This window comes from Montipora capricornis, chromosome 8 (assembly GCF_036669925.1).
Source record: "Montipora capricornis isolate CH-2021 chromosome 8, ASM3666992v2, whole genome shotgun sequence".
Taxonomy (NCBI): Eukaryota; Metazoa; Cnidaria; class Anthozoa; order Scleractinia; family Acroporidae; genus Montipora; species Montipora capricornis.
In genome coordinates this window covers 6,877,124-6,892,123 of record NC_090890.1, presented here as the reverse complement: position 1 = coordinate 6,892,123, position 15,000 = coordinate 6,877,124, and the positions used below count along the sequence as shown (strand labels likewise).

Genomic DNA, 15,000 nt, shown 5'->3' with positions numbered 1-15,000 from the left:
TTATAAGCATGATCACCAAAGAAGTTATGAATTTTATTTACAACAATCACCAACAGAGATTAACCCAGTGGAATCAATTCCTTTTAAGCCCTGTCTCTTTGCAAGAGTACGCAAATGCAATTCACCGTGCTGGCACTGCTCTTGATAATTGTTTCGGATTCATAGACGGAACTGTGCTTGCAATCAGTCGTCCAGGAAAAGACCAAAGGCTAGTTTACAACGGACATAAAAGGGTGCATGCCCTTAAGTTCCAGTCTGTGAGTTTGCCTAATGGAATCATTGCCAATCTTTTTGGCCCAGTAGGTAAGAGTGAATTTCTACTCACATACCTCAGCTCACTCCCCTTTGTAGACACCAATGATTTTAATATTTTGTTTTAATTAACTGTTGGCAATGATGAATTTTTAACAAAATAGAAGGGCATTGCTTGGGAAGCATAAAGCCTTGAAGGTCACTGAAAGATAAAATTAAATGATAAAAAATGGACCACCTGCGGTGATCGAGTGTACCTGTTCCCTCAGAGAATGTAGCCCATTAGGGTCCTTTTAAGGCAACTATGATTGTCAGGTCTTATGTTTTAGAACATGTGACCTGTGTGACATATATTCATCTTTGCATGATTATTTTTCTTTTCAGAGGGGAAGATGCATGATGCAGCTATGTTGGCAGAGTCAAGTTTTCTGCGTGACTTAAACATGTATGCATTTTCACCCATGGGAGTACCCCTCTGCATATATGGTGATCCAGCATATCCATTAAGGATACATTTGCAAGCCCCATTCAGAAACACAGCAAGACTCACTCAACAAATGGAGTTGTTCAACAAGTCAATGAGTAAAGTGCGAATGTCAGTGGAGTGGATTTTTGGGGACGTCATAAATGATTTTAAATTTCTTGACTTCAAGAAAAACTTGAAGATTGGTTTGAGTGCTGTAGGAGAAATGTACATTGTAGGTGCCATATTACGGAACTGTCTGACATCCCTATATGGTAACCTTACAGCTGAATATTTTGATGTTCAGCCACCAGTTTTGGAAGACTACTTACGCTAACTGCATGGAAGACTACTACATAGACTGAATAAGGTCTAAGAGACATCAATAAGAAAGAAACTATGTCTATAGTAGTTACTAAGAATGCTACAGGAGCTTTTGATTCATTTCTGTGGTCTTATTTGTAATATAAAAAGTAGAAAGAATTTTATAAGACCATCATTAACAATGTTAATATTATTGAATATGAGGTGATTCTAGCTAGCCTGGCCTAATGGTGTTTGTGTCTTTTTTGCCATATATCTGAACACGATAAGTTTTTATCAAATATTAGCTTTTAAGGCAGTTCACTCAAGCACAGTAATAATTAATAATATTATTTTATTGCCATCCAAAATAATTTATCACATGCATAAAAATATCTCAACAACTTAATTGCATTGACATAACAGTACAAAATTTGGTTTTTCATGGCTGCTAGGAAGAATTAAATGACAAGTTCATCATCAGCTCAGAAAGATAAAAAAAATACTTTTTTTCTACTTTGTCGAAAAGTTTCAACAAAAGATCAGCTTGCTGTTGTTGCTGGAACAGCATTGCAAAACCTTGCCTTTGTTGTTGTTGTTGCTGTTGCAACAATTGCAAAAAATCATTGTTTTTTTTGTTCAAGCTCCAACTGAGCCTTCCTTAGCTCCATCTCTTCTGCCCTCCCCTGTCTTTCTTTTTCGCTCTTTTCCCGCAGGAAGGCCACGGTCTCACTTCCAGTAGAGCGTCTTTTTTAGGTTGTTTGCAGTCCACAGAATTTTCTTTTTGATCCTCTTTCCTTCTCTTTGTGGTCCCCAGACTCTCCATGGCCATCGTCCTTACCTCTTCTGCCTTTTCCCTCTCTGCCATGTCATCTTTCCTATTCATGTTGTTTTTGTGGATTTCGTCAGAAGCACCCTCTTTCTCAATGAGATTTTCAAGTGCCTCTTCTACTTCTGATCTTGTGGGCGAAATGCCACTTGCCTTTTCTTCATTTTTTATTTTTACTCTCATCCTTTCTGCACGGAGGTTATATCTGTAACAAGAAGTAAAGGATTTTTTCAGTTTCACGAAAAATTCCTCTCACAGGTTAGCTACAAACAATCTGACTATCTATGCAAAATGGTTTGTGTGGCACACCAAGGGCATTTAAAGTTAAGTACATTGCATTACATTTTTATTTTTCGTTTGTTTTTGTTTTGTTCACTTTTGAGCATGATATAGAGGTATTAAATTTCACTTAGAAAATGTGTGATCCTACCTGTCTCTTACCTCCCTTTTGTCTACTCTAAATGGGACATCGATATCCTTCACAGTAACAAGGGCTTCAGCAACTGCTGCCCATTTAGCACTTCTCTGAGTGGTTCCCTTTTTTATATCGGTAAATGGGTCAGTTGTTATAATTTCTCTGCATAACAACATATCATGCTTTTCTGTCCACATCATGTTCCTTTTGAAACTAAAAAGAAAAAAGCAAACGAACGTTTTATTCTATGCAAGATAATTATAGTCTGGCTGGTCGGGTTAAAAAAAATGGTATATGTAGAATAGTACTGAATTTGTAAGTTTCCTCGTCTGTTAATCATAACACTGCCCGATTGGAATGCAATTAATCCAGTGGTTTGTTATTGCACTGTAACGTGCGGTTGCAAGAAACAACTAGCGATTCCCAAACTACGAACGAAATGAGAAATTATTAAACGGGAACAACACTTAAAATTAACGGAAAGCCAGCCGAAAAACAATAACCACACGAGAGGTTATTTTGCGCATTTAGCCGGTAGGTTACATAACTCGGAAGTTTCGTATAGATGAGCAAGAAAATTCGAAAAGCGCTAGTTACAATAATTTACAATGCCAATGGTTTCTTTCTCCTTTCAAAACTACATATCACTTGTTTAAACTAAGACAGCCATTAAAACACTAAATGATAACTAGTCTAAAACATAGGAAAAATTAAGCAAACCTTGGAGGACAACAAGTGCTTTTTACTGATGAATTCTCCGCCATAATTTTCACTGATGAATTATCCGCCATAATTTTCGGCACGGCTAAAAAGTAAACAAACAGTGAGGGTGATTTTTCGACTCAATAATTGAGTTACATGGATTTATGATAATAAATCAACATTCTTTGGTATTAATAATGGGTTCTATTTAGTTTTCTCTTACTTTAAGGAAACTTACTATCGAAAAATAGACTGCCGTTTCAACGTAACGGTACTTGCCGCAGTTTGTCGTCGGGAACGTCGACAAGACGAGAGGCCAGAACGGTAACCAGGGGCAACCAAAGTTAATTATGCAGGCCTGCCTTTCCGGTCCACGTCCGCGTCATAGATTTGTCCGGTGCTTAAGGTCCCTAATGTTGATGATAATACGTAATATCACTATTCCCAAATTTAGACTTGTCAGTTGTAAAGTTGGAATTCTTTTTCTGTCAAAACGCTCACATACTCTTCCGTAAAAAGGGCCGAGGATCAAATCGTCGTTTGTTGACAACTTGAGCATTTTTTCTAGGTTGGAGACTGCATCCGAAGTAGCGAGAAATTACTGTTTGATCAAAAAGGGGGAGTTCAAGCTTCCTTCTCGAGATGACCTTGTTGAACATCGAGTAATAATCACTACTCTGAGTACATCTAAAGTGCTTCTAGACCTGCATGTTTTCCACGGTTTCTTCACTTACATTCTAATTGATGAGGCCGCTCAAGCACTTGAACCCGAGGCTTTGACACCGCTGGTCTTCGCTGGTCCTAACACAAAAGTTGTTTTTACTGGAGATCACATGCAGGTAACTGTTTAGTGTTTAGAAGATGGAACAGTAAACAATATTAGGATAAATCTGCTCAGGTTTAGGAAACAAATTTCGTGCGTCATTCACTTCTATTGCTACCCCCTTCTCTTCAATACCCAACACACTTTGCGCAGCAAGAAAATGCACAGGACCGACCTTTTATTGGAAGAAGCATAACCTCAAGTTATAAAATAGCCTTCAGACTAACATAACCTAAGATTTAGAACTGATAACATGCGCTAACCACTCTTTTCTCTGCTTTCAGTCAAATATCTTTTCGGGTTGCCATCTGTGCGGTATTTGCTGTCATCATGTAGTATTACTTGAAATATCTAACTGGAAGTGTCAACTGGTTGGGTATTTATTCCAAAACAAAGACTACTATTATCGACCATATATCCGCCCACCTCTTTCTTTTTTCAGATGAGCCCAGAGGTTTATTCACCGCAGGCAAGACAACTAGGACTGCAAAAATCCTTGGCAGAACGCCTGTTTGACCAGTACAGCGCAGAAGAAGAAGAACATTTAAGGCGGCAATCCAATGTGTTGTTTCTAACTGAGAATTATCGCTGCCACGAAGAAATTCTCAAGTTTCCTTCGTACAACTTTTATGGTGATAAACTGATTGCTCGAGGTTGTCAAATGCAGCCAGCACACCCAAAGTACGGTCCTTTGCTGTTCTTTTCGGCGCGCGGAAGGGAAAAGAAAGAGCACGATAATTCCTATACCAACCTGTCCGAGGTTGATGAGGTCGTCAAAAGAGTGAAAGAAGTTGCAAACAACTGGCCGACTTATGAATGGGGCCAGAAGAAGTTATCTGAGATCGCAGTTCTATCCTCCTACCGTTACCAGGTAAGACTATGAATTTTTGGGAAACGTTTCCCTGACCGCAGATATTGTATGAGTTATACACTCCATAGCCAGCTGACGACCGTAAATGATATGGCTGCACGCGTATATTTAATTAAATAGGTGTCAACTTAATTTTTTTTTTAAATTTCACGAATCACCAATTCATACTTTCACACTCACGCTTTTACAGCCAAAGAGAACGCGAAGATAATTCGTAAATGTACGCATGTACGAATGCATGGATTGATAAATGGATGGATGTTGAAAGAACAAACAAACGATTGAATGAACGAGCGAATGATCAAACGAACGAAGAAACGAATGAATGACATCTCGTAAATATTAAAACATTTTATTTGCCATTTAAAGGTCCAAGCCATTCGAAATAGACTGAGTAAGGAAAGAGCTTTTACGGATGTGAAGGTGGATACAATCCATAATGTCCAAGGTAATGCGAGCATGCAGATGTTCATACTTCTTTGTCAAGTTAGAAGACAATAATTTACTCCATTTTGACCGACTAACAAATTCGACTGTCAAAATCCTATACAATATGCGGAACTAGAACAGAGAGATAAAGTGTCTTTTTCGTGATTAACGAATCGAGGCAAACTATTTCTCGAAATTGGTGGCACATTCAATATGATTTAATGTGGAAACAAAAGCAAAATTTTCCAATAATTCCAACACACTGGATGTTTCACATTGTGACAGACAAAGACAGCGACAGAATAAAAATTTACGTGACCAAACTAATACTAAAGAGATTAAGCATCGTGCTTACGTGGCACGGCAAAGGCGAAACGGCGTGCTGTTGCTTGTCATAAAAGAATGAAAGTTATGTTATTCTAACTCGTGTCTCTCTTTTGAAAAGTTACTTGACACCTGCTGCTGAATCTCTCCACTGAATCAACTACGCCCTGAGTTATTTTCCTTACTTATTTTATAACAGGGGAGGAATTCCGAGTGCTTTTTATTAGCACCGTCCGTACATTTCACACCTGCAAGCCGCAGGAGCAGGAGCTAAAGGAAAGTGGAGTTGATCGACAATTGTACTGGGAATTTTTGACTGATCCAAAACTATTGAACACAGCGGTCACAAGGGCGAGATGTTTGGTGGCCGTTGTCGGTGATCCCGTATCGCTTTGTACTGTTGGGAACTGTCGCATCATTTGGAAAGACTTCATAAAAAGATGCAATCAAAATCATGGACTCTATGGTACAACAATGGCTCAACTTGAGACCGAAATAAACGCCGCCATCGCCAGCATTCAGCTCAACCCCGATACACAGTCGTTTGTTCCAAAATGTTCATCAATGCCAGCAACAAAAGTTGACTCCAGCCCATGTGAAGAACATAATGATTTCAGTTGTCAGGAAGCTGTTGAAACAACTGGAGATGAAGAAAATGGCTCAAATGTTGTGCAGGAGAGAAAAGAAGAAGACAACGAAATAGATGTTGAGCAGAATAGGCAAGACTGGTCATGTTCCACCATGGCTGCCAACGAGCACGAACAAGGAGGAAAAGGGGAAAAGACTGAAGTCCAAGATGAAGAAGAGGGAGAAAATGAGGCTGAAAAGGGGAATCTAGAGATTGAGGACCTCCAAGATGACTTTATCGATGATGAGACTTTGCTTCCCAGAGATATAGATGAAATCATTTTAGCTTTTGTAAGAGAATGCGAAAGAACCATACAACTAGACGATGATAGGAGAGGAATGTTTCAAGATTCTGAATTCCCACCACTAGAAGCTTCCAGATCCAAAGCCCTCAGAGTACATTCCTCTGAGAAGGTGCAGTATCACGCATTTAAAGCCATGGGGGAATTGACAGATCTGTGCCCTGAAATCCGGGTTGTCAACGGTCGAGTTGAAGTGCGTCTTACAAACCTCGGCCTTTACAAGTCTCCCTCTGAAAGGGCTCAGCGAATTATAGCTTCTGCAAAGGAGCAGGAATTCTTAGATCCTTCTGTCCTTTGGGAACTTCGACGAAAAGAACCTCAAAAGTACATTGTCTGCAATCTTCGCTTAAGTCCTGAAAATTCCCAATTAGGATATGCGGAGGTTGAAGACACAACAACTCCGGACATCCAAATCAAGGGAAGAGTTCGCCAGGCCTTTGACAGAGACAAGATCGTTTTAGAGCTTCTTAATCCTACCAAGACAGACAGCTCAAAGGTAGATGAAAATGAGCCAAAGATCCAAGGAAAAATCGTTGGTAAGTTCTAACTATTTCACAGGACTAAACTGCCGATAGAAAATTACCAAAAATCAATTTGAGTATTAGGAACGCACATTAAGAGGGACACTAAGAAACGAGTTGCTATTACCGGATGATACCTGAAAACGACTATCGCTGAAAATTAGCATGAGCAGTTTAATATGAAGGGCCGTAATAATGTAAGGTCTGTGTAAGACGGAAGTCCTTACTGATTTGTGAGATGTAAGTGGGAAGGATATTTTAAACTTAAGAGAAGACACAGACACGTTTCATTTCTTGTATGTTGTTGAGCAACTAAAAGGGAATTTTCTGGCTTTTAATGACTTCTTGGAACATTTCACTGTAAAAGGAACTTATTCCTTCTTCTTTCGATTTGACAAATGACATTCGAGAACGTCGAAACGTCACCCGCATCTGATTTTTAAATACGGAGTAAGGGTTGACGGTCGCCCATGGACCATGGACTCTAAGCAGTAGCTCAGAGCTAACATTTTATATTAGATAATGATTAACGGGTCATGAATTTCTTGTTAACAGGGGTTCTAGAACACATCATAAGTCCACATGAACGCCAATTCGTCTGCACTACAAATTACGAAAACCCTACCGTAATGGTGCCCATCAACAAGTCGGCCACAAAACTGGTAAATCTTACAGATAGGGGATGTGAAGGTATACCGATCTACAAGAAAGATCAAAATAACAGAGCCACTAAGGTCAGAATATTGAAAAAAGAAGATGTACTCAGTGGAAAGTTCCTGTTTGTTGTGAGATACCTTCAGTGGAGACGAGATTGCCGCTACCCTTTGGCAATGGTAGTTAGGGAATTGCCTCGAGGAGAAGACTTGAAAAGTAGCATGCAGATTTCGTATGCCGAGCGTGGAATTAGGAGGGCTTTCAAAAAAGATACGTTGAAATATGTAACGGAAAACTTTCCATCCAATTGGTCCATTCCTAAAAAAGAGTACTCCAGTCGCCCTAAGGTTGGCGAAGCCTTTACTATCGATTCTCCGAAGTCTTTGGATCTGGATGATGCCCTGACCATAGAGGAAATCTCCTTATCCACCTTTCTAATAGGAATCCACATTGCGGATGTCAGTTTTTTTGTTCAGCCAGACTCTCCACTTGATCAGGAAGCATTTTTGCGTTGCACATCATATTACCCTGGTGAAGAAGAAGAAAATATTCCCATGCTGCCGCGAGAGCTAAGTGAAAGTCACTGCAGTCTTTTACCAGAAAAGGATCGTCTGGCAGTGTCTGTTTTCGTGACGCTCGACGAGGAAGGAAGGATCACCAAAGAGCCAAACGTGAAACGCACGATCGTCACGTCTTGCTGCCGCCTGAATTACATTGAAACTCAAGGAATCATAGAGAAAAGGGAAGAGAACATCAGAAACGTGCCTATAAATATTCCAGAAAAGATCAGGCAGTTAAGCTCACTCGCCCAGAAAAGAAGGCGTGAAAGGTTGGGAGACAGTGCTTTTGATCACTGGCAAAACGAAGGGATTGAAGAAAGTTTTGAGGCACATGAAATGATCGAGGAAATGATGCTTCTAGCCAACGAGGAAGTTGCAAAGATTCTTTCAGAAAAAAACTCCGACTTGGCGCCTTTGAGAATTCAGCTGCCTCCCAAGGACCAAAAACTGGGTGAATGGATCGAGAAGCACCGTAAATGCGCTAGATTATCATTTCATTATTCAAAGGTCTTGCAGGGGAATTCACAGTCCCTTGAGCTACTGAATTCTGAGAAGACCGCTTTTAAAATCCAAAGCTGGGTTTGGAGTGCAATTTATGAGGGTGTGGTGTCCTGTGACATGGCCAAGGTTTATAAACTGATTTGCAATGAAGCGAACCACCCTCAACTTGCGGCAGCACGATCCCATTTCCGACGGATTCAGTCCGGGGCGAAGTTTGTCTGTGAAGGTGACACGCCCCCTGCAAATATTCAGCACTATTCACTCGGTATGCGATCTTACACACAGTTTACGTCCCCAATCAGAAGATACATGGATATCGTAGTCCATCGTCGTCTTCTCGGTTTGCAGTCGGGTAGCCCATATGGTGGAAACATATCAAAGAATGAGATTTCAAAAGTTTGTCGCCGCTCCAATTATATGCACGAAAACTCGCGCAAATTTGATAGGGATTGTAAAAGAATACGTATGGCGTCAAGGCTTCAACAGCGTTGCCAGGAAACGTGTGCTTTTATTGAATCAATTGATCGGAATTCCACGAGTCTTCATATTGTAAAGCCAGAAGACGATCACCTCGCAGGGAAACAAAAGCGGTTGCTCCTAGCTCACCTCAACCCGGTGGAGCTAAAACAACAGGAAGACTTCGACGTCACACTTAAGTGGAGGTTTAGAAAGTACAAAGCACCAGATTCCAACAGCTCTTTTAACGGGGAAGGTGACGAAACCTACTGTCACACTCTGGATTCGGTACTGGAAATTCCTTCCGATGATTGGCTTCGTATTATGGATGCTGTTAGGTCAAACGACGAAAGCAGTCTTGCAACCATAATCAAGCAAATTGACGCTCGCCTGAAAATCAAGTCACCATTGCGTGAAGTGGAAGAACCTCAAAAACCCGCATTTTCTGACAAAGTCGGGCCTTACAAGCATCCTCATTTCGGCGACTCTGCTTCTCAGTTTTCCAGCGATCCAAACGCTCATTATTATGAGAAGACGTTGATAATGAAAAAATACGATTTCTTCCCTGTGCAACTCTGCCCTCATATGATACGAGGAATTCTGGTGCCTGATATTCAGTTGTTCAAGGTAAACCCGCACCTTAATATCTGTATCGAGCACCGAAGATACCCACACGAATCGTTTGCACATACAGCTAGGCACCAGGCGTCTAGAGAGCGGTATGAAACGATTGACGAGTACATTCAGGCTTGGAAGCCTGTTCTTGCGATGGAAGCCGCCACAGGGGCTGTCAAAGAGAATGACGGGTTCGTTATTGAACAAGTTAGCATTGAATGGAAGAAGGAGAAAGGTGTTCTCCATGGCACAGTATCTCTTCCAGGGTTCTACTGCCGTGATCGTCAACTGGAATTTCATCCTGGGGATCTGGTGTGTGCTCTTGTCCCTTATTCCAAAACGGAAACATCGGCTTCCAGTGAAGATAAAGATAAGGTGAGTTACAGCCAGATTACCGCACACATCTTAACGGATGACTGGGTACTCAAATCGAGCCTTTTTTATATTGCACTTCATATCCTAGTCGGGTATTATTTAAAGGTTAATGCGTAAAAACCATGATTTTGAATAAGCAATCATCACATGTTTTAGTCTCTGCTTTGAGCAAGTTGTCCCTCGATCGCTTTGCCGTGCAAAATGTGGAAACTATAGAGGGTTGCGTTTTCATTTTATTTGTTTGTTTTTATTTTCGCGTCGCGCGCTACACGGATAAATAGGGGGCTTAATTAAGCAAGGGCGACCAGGACGGCCACGAGATCGCCATGAAACAATAGACTTAATGAACAAAAGCAAAGGCTCTGCACGCCCTGCAAGACTTAGTGCGTTTTATAATTACAAGTTGGTACATATCTTAGTCGTTCTCGTTCTGACAACGACAAAAATTGACCAAATTCGAGGTTATGAGGAGGCCGCGAGCACCTGACGATGAAGTCTCAAATTCCTCTCCAAACATCCACACCGTTTTGTTTCTGGAATGTTGATACACACTTTCCATGCTGAACGACTTGCAGTTATAGCAAAATTATTACAAAAACGGGAAATGATATTTTTTTACAACGTTCTTGTAGCCGTCGTCGTCGTCCTTCCTTAAGGCGGCGAAATACGAGACACAAAAAACCCTAAACTTGGCGCGCAACATTGTCTCGTTGCAAGTTTGGGTCGATGTCTCCCGTTTTTCTCCTTGCATGATCAACTTGTCGCGCAACAAAAACATTTGTTGCGGGTTGAAGGAAGTTGTTGCGAAAAGTAGAGCGCGGGTCTACTCTGAGCAATAAACTTTGGCTTTGTTGCTCGTTTTTCATCAAGCTCACAACTTGTGGCGCGACAAATGTGCTCGTGTACTATCAAATCAACTAATCAGCGCCTTGCATTTCTTTAACCCGCAACAAATGTTTTGTTGCGGCTCAAGTTGACCACGCAATGTGAAAAACGCGAAACATCGACCAAAACTTGCAAGGAAATGATGTTGCGCGACAAGTTGAGGGTTTTTGTATCTCGTCTTTCGCCGCCTTTAAGGACCTTTAAGCAAGGCCTACGACGACGGCTAAGAGAACGACAAAACAATAGGTTTAATTACAGAAATCAACAGTTCTGCACGCCCTGCACGTGCGTTTTACAATTTGATAAATTTCTTTGCCGTTCTCGTCTTGACAACGACGTGAAATGATCAAATTTGAGGTCACGTGGTGGACGAGTGCACCTGACGATGAATTTTCAATGTTCTCTCTCGACTTAGAGTAATCGCAAAAATATTACAGTAATACACTGTATAATATTTTTAGACAACGTTCTCGTTAGCCGTTGCCGTCGCCTTGCTTAAGGGCCCACAGACGGATTTTTCGAGCGTTGCTAAGCAATTGAAATGTTACTTCCGGTGACTGACATCACCATATCGTGAACTGGGCAGAAAACCCTCTCACAAGCACAAATCACCGCAGAAACTATTGCTTGCATCGAAGGTTTTCCTTCGCGCTTCCTCGCGCTCGTTTTCAGATCAACTGCGCATACGTAAACGAACTGACTTTCAGTTTGAGAAAAAGCTAAATTTCCGGCGATCTTTAAATTGAACCTTTTTTTTTGTTTGGCATGTTCCCCCCCTCAAATACAGACTATAGCATAGCATTTTTTTTTCAAATCATCTTTTTTGAAAATGTTATGGGTATTTCAGTATCGTTTATTTCTTTAAAAAGAACGTTTTTTAAAATAAAAAGAAAACCATGCTTGGCTGGATGCAAAAACGAATACAAATTATCAAACCACTGATTAAATACCCAAATTGTGTAGCATGTAGGCAAATTTAGAACTTTCTTTTATTGGTCACGTGACCATGGGTGTGGCATGATGACGTCATATTTAGGGTCATTGGTTTAAGTTGGAAACTGACCAAAATTATGCCAAATTCTCTCAACTTACTTTACCATTACATCCTTAGCAACGCAGCCCCCCAAAAAAGGTCAGTAGGCCCTTAGTTATAAGGTTACTATTAATAGTAACACGACACAAGGTAAAAAACTATAGAGGGCATCAGAAGTAACTATTTGATTAGGGGTGAAAACTTTTCATATAATATAATGCAACTCTATATTCACCATGATTTAAAAGAAAATCATGTACGGGAATGATTAAAAATCACAAAGGTAGCAACTGCAAATCTAGTATGTTAAAAATTTAGTCAAGTCGTTTATATTTCTTTTTGTCTTAATTGTCGTGAGCGACTGACGATTTCTCTCTCGAGGTGGGAAAGGGCTACAAAGTAGTATGAAAAGGGACTACCCGTAATCTACTTTTCATTGGTGTGTATTTCCTTGAAAGCTGAAAATTGATATTTACGATATGTACAATATTTTAGTGACATTTTTGCCTATTTTTTCAGATGTCTAGAAACTGCGGTTCTGACTTCTGGGTAGGACACTGCATTATTAAAGAAGCCCTAGAAGCAAAGCAAAAGGTTAAAATAACAATGAACCTGCACCAGGCATCTTCAAAGGAACCAGACGGACTTATCGACGGTAGCAGTCACAGGAGTACTCTTGAGATTATCCACCGAAGTCTTCCTCAAAGGTACAATGTAAGCCCACTGAATTGGGGTGATAGGCACTTTAAAGGGAACATCCACTCTGACTAATGAGTAATTGTAAACCGAATAAAATAATGTTTGCAATCAAATTTGATCGACAATTTTCTAAAAAAAAAGTGTTGTGTCGAAGAAAAGTGAATTTTAGTATCACTTACTTTCACTTTCAAATTGCCCGGGCGCCGCCATCTTGAATAATTGCGACGTGTCGTGGTTGCCCTATCATTTAAACAACAGGGCAACCACGACGTGTTACAATTATTCAAGAAGGCGACGCCTGGAAAATTTGAAAACCAAACTGAGCGTTTTTGAAATTTATAAATTTCAGATGCAAACGCTTTCATTGGAAAAATTGGGAACAATTTTTATTGTAAAAAATATATTCTGTGGTTTTAAGTTATTTTCTTGTTTTAGTGGAGGGGTGGCAGAGACATGCTATTTTATGAATTAAAGCAATACTCTAGAAGCTTAAATACCCTAACGTCTTTTCGTCAATAATGACTACAAAACAATGGTAAAGCTTCGTTACCAAGAACCATCTTAGTGCGCTGTAACCATTTTTCATTACCTGCAGTTTTGGATGGCTAATGGCTTAAAATTTGACAAAGTTACCTACACTTTGGAGGAACTTAAATAATTTGTATCAAGTCAAGTCAAATAAAGTCCTATTAGTTCAAGGAAGAGGGCTTACTCCCAGAACACCGGGATTAAAAATATCAACCTGCCTTTGGGTGTGCTTCTAAGAACAACGGGCAATAAGCTAATAAGGAAGTATAACAAATTTGGTGACATCATGATGTAAGCCTTCTGCCCAAAAGAGAACTCTGCACCTTTCAACATATTTTCAGTAAGCGCCCCTGTGATCAAAAAAATCACTTCCCTTTTGTTCTTAAGATTTTGAAAGTGCGTTTATTTAACATCTAACTGGCGAATTTTTGAGCTTTTATTTTTATCCTAAGACCGTTTACGTTGAGTGTAAGTTTTGTATTTTACAATCCGCCATTACTCCAATCAAAACTGACCGATTGGACCTCAGAGGATTTGATCCAGGGAAAAGTGAGTCACTAACTCAAAATTTCAGCGTGTGCATGCAGCTTATTATAGATGCAAAACGCGAGTTTAAAAGTCTGAAAGCCCAAAACTCCCGAACTGCATATTAATTCTGCGGCGTACACACGCATTAAACAAGTCAGCCTTTGATGTCATTTTCTCCCCTTGAACCCGCTCTCTACAGAACATAAAGTTCGAAATAGCGAGCCATTTAACTAGGAAATTCCCGTTAAAATTAACAGGTATCATTTAGAAATCAAGGCTTAGTTAACATAGTCTTGAAATCCAAATAAGAATAAGAATTGATTTTTTGGTCCCAGGGGCACTTAACGACTCGGCAAATGAGTTTGGAATTTTTTGTTGTTCAAATTGTCACCATATTTGAGTAGCTATTGACTGCCTTAGCATTCTGAAATTAAGCATTTAAAGATTACTTAAAATGCTCTAGAAAATGTAGAAACGTTAAAAGAGGCTTTAAAAAGGGATGAGTAACCAGGTGGCATAATTGAAAAGTTGCCAGTCTGCAATCTTTTAAAGATTGCAGAGCGGCAATCGAAAGCTCAGTGTTTTTAAATTTTTAACCAGAGAACGTCTTGTTAAAAGAGGCGTTTGATTATTTCCGGCGTTGAAATGCTGCACCTCCCGGTCATTTATAAGTCTCCCTTGGGACTATGTAACCACATAGTCACATTAGCACTATATAGCGAGCTTTAAGAAACGACGTCGGCGACGGCAGCACAAAACAATAATATCATTGATTAAAAGAGGAAAAATAATCGCGCTACACTTGCGGCACGCATTTTGGCAGATATTTTTGCGGTACTCTGTAAAACAGTGACGTCAAATCATCAAGTTTGAGGTTTTGACGACAACGTAAGCATGCAAGAGAGAATCTTTCCTTCTCTATTTTCACTCTCAAACCAATTAATCGTACCAGTTGATTTTAAGGATATTTCGCCCACATTGTAGAACATGAACGAGATGGACTAATCGGGAAAGACATATTATCAAAAAGCAAAGTTTTCGTCGACGTCGCCGTCGTATATCTTAAGAACGGTTGCCTGTAAGAATCGAGAATCGTCCGTCAACGACCATTTTGGGGGATAGCTCATATTTTGCCCAAAGATACCCTTTAGTGAACTATTTTCAAGAACCACATTTAAAAGTTCCAGCAATTCTTATTTTTTTAGAAATTTGCGAAAATTTGAAAACGCGGTTAAAGTGCGGTTTTCTGTTTGACAAATTGTCCAAAATTTGCTGCGAGAACCAAGCAACGGTGAAGTCTTTAAA

The 15,000-nt window shown here is 40.0% G+C and overlaps 2 protein-coding genes and 1 long non-coding RNA gene across 5 annotated transcripts in view; 2 read left to right on the top strand and 1 right to left on the bottom strand.

The window, feature by feature from the left end:
* The window catches only part of LOC138059642 (uncharacterized), a 1,763-nt gene extending 507 nt beyond the window's left edge, over positions 1–1,256 (top strand). Inside the window, exons 1-2 of the mRNA XM_068905256.1 lie at positions 1–303; positions 637–1,256. The exon at positions 1–303 is cut by the window's left edge and continues 507 nt beyond it. Of these exons, the coding sequence (XP_068761357.1) occupies positions 1–303; positions 637–1,052 (719 nt within the window). The 3' untranslated portion in view covers positions 1,053–1,256. The remainder of the gene's footprint in view (positions 304–636) is intronic.
* Positions 1–15,000, top strand: part of LOC138059330 (3'-5' exoribonuclease HELZ2-like) — a 349,076-nt gene that overhangs the window by 313,309 nt on the left and 20,767 nt on the right. For all 3 annotated transcript variants that reach the window (XM_068904900.1, XM_068904902.1, XM_068904901.1), the window contains 6 exons: positions 3,533–3,803; positions 4,230–4,658; positions 5,028–5,106; positions 5,611–6,876; positions 7,417–10,022; positions 12,460–12,647. In XM_068904900.1, coding sequence (XP_068761001.1) covers positions 3,533–3,803; positions 4,230–4,658; positions 5,028–5,106; positions 5,611–6,876; positions 7,417–10,022; positions 12,460–12,647 — 4,839 coding nt within the window. The remainder of the gene's footprint in view (positions 1–3,532; positions 3,804–4,229; positions 4,659–5,027; positions 5,107–5,610; positions 6,877–7,416; positions 10,023–12,459; positions 12,648–15,000) is intronic.
* Positions 2,292–3,376, bottom strand: LOC138060615 (uncharacterized). The gene is made up of 3 exons (XR_011134395.1): positions 3,203–3,376; positions 2,983–3,067; positions 2,292–2,475 (listed from the first exon to the last, which is right to left on the bottom strand). It is a non-coding gene; the product is annotated as an uncharacterized lncRNA (long non-coding RNA).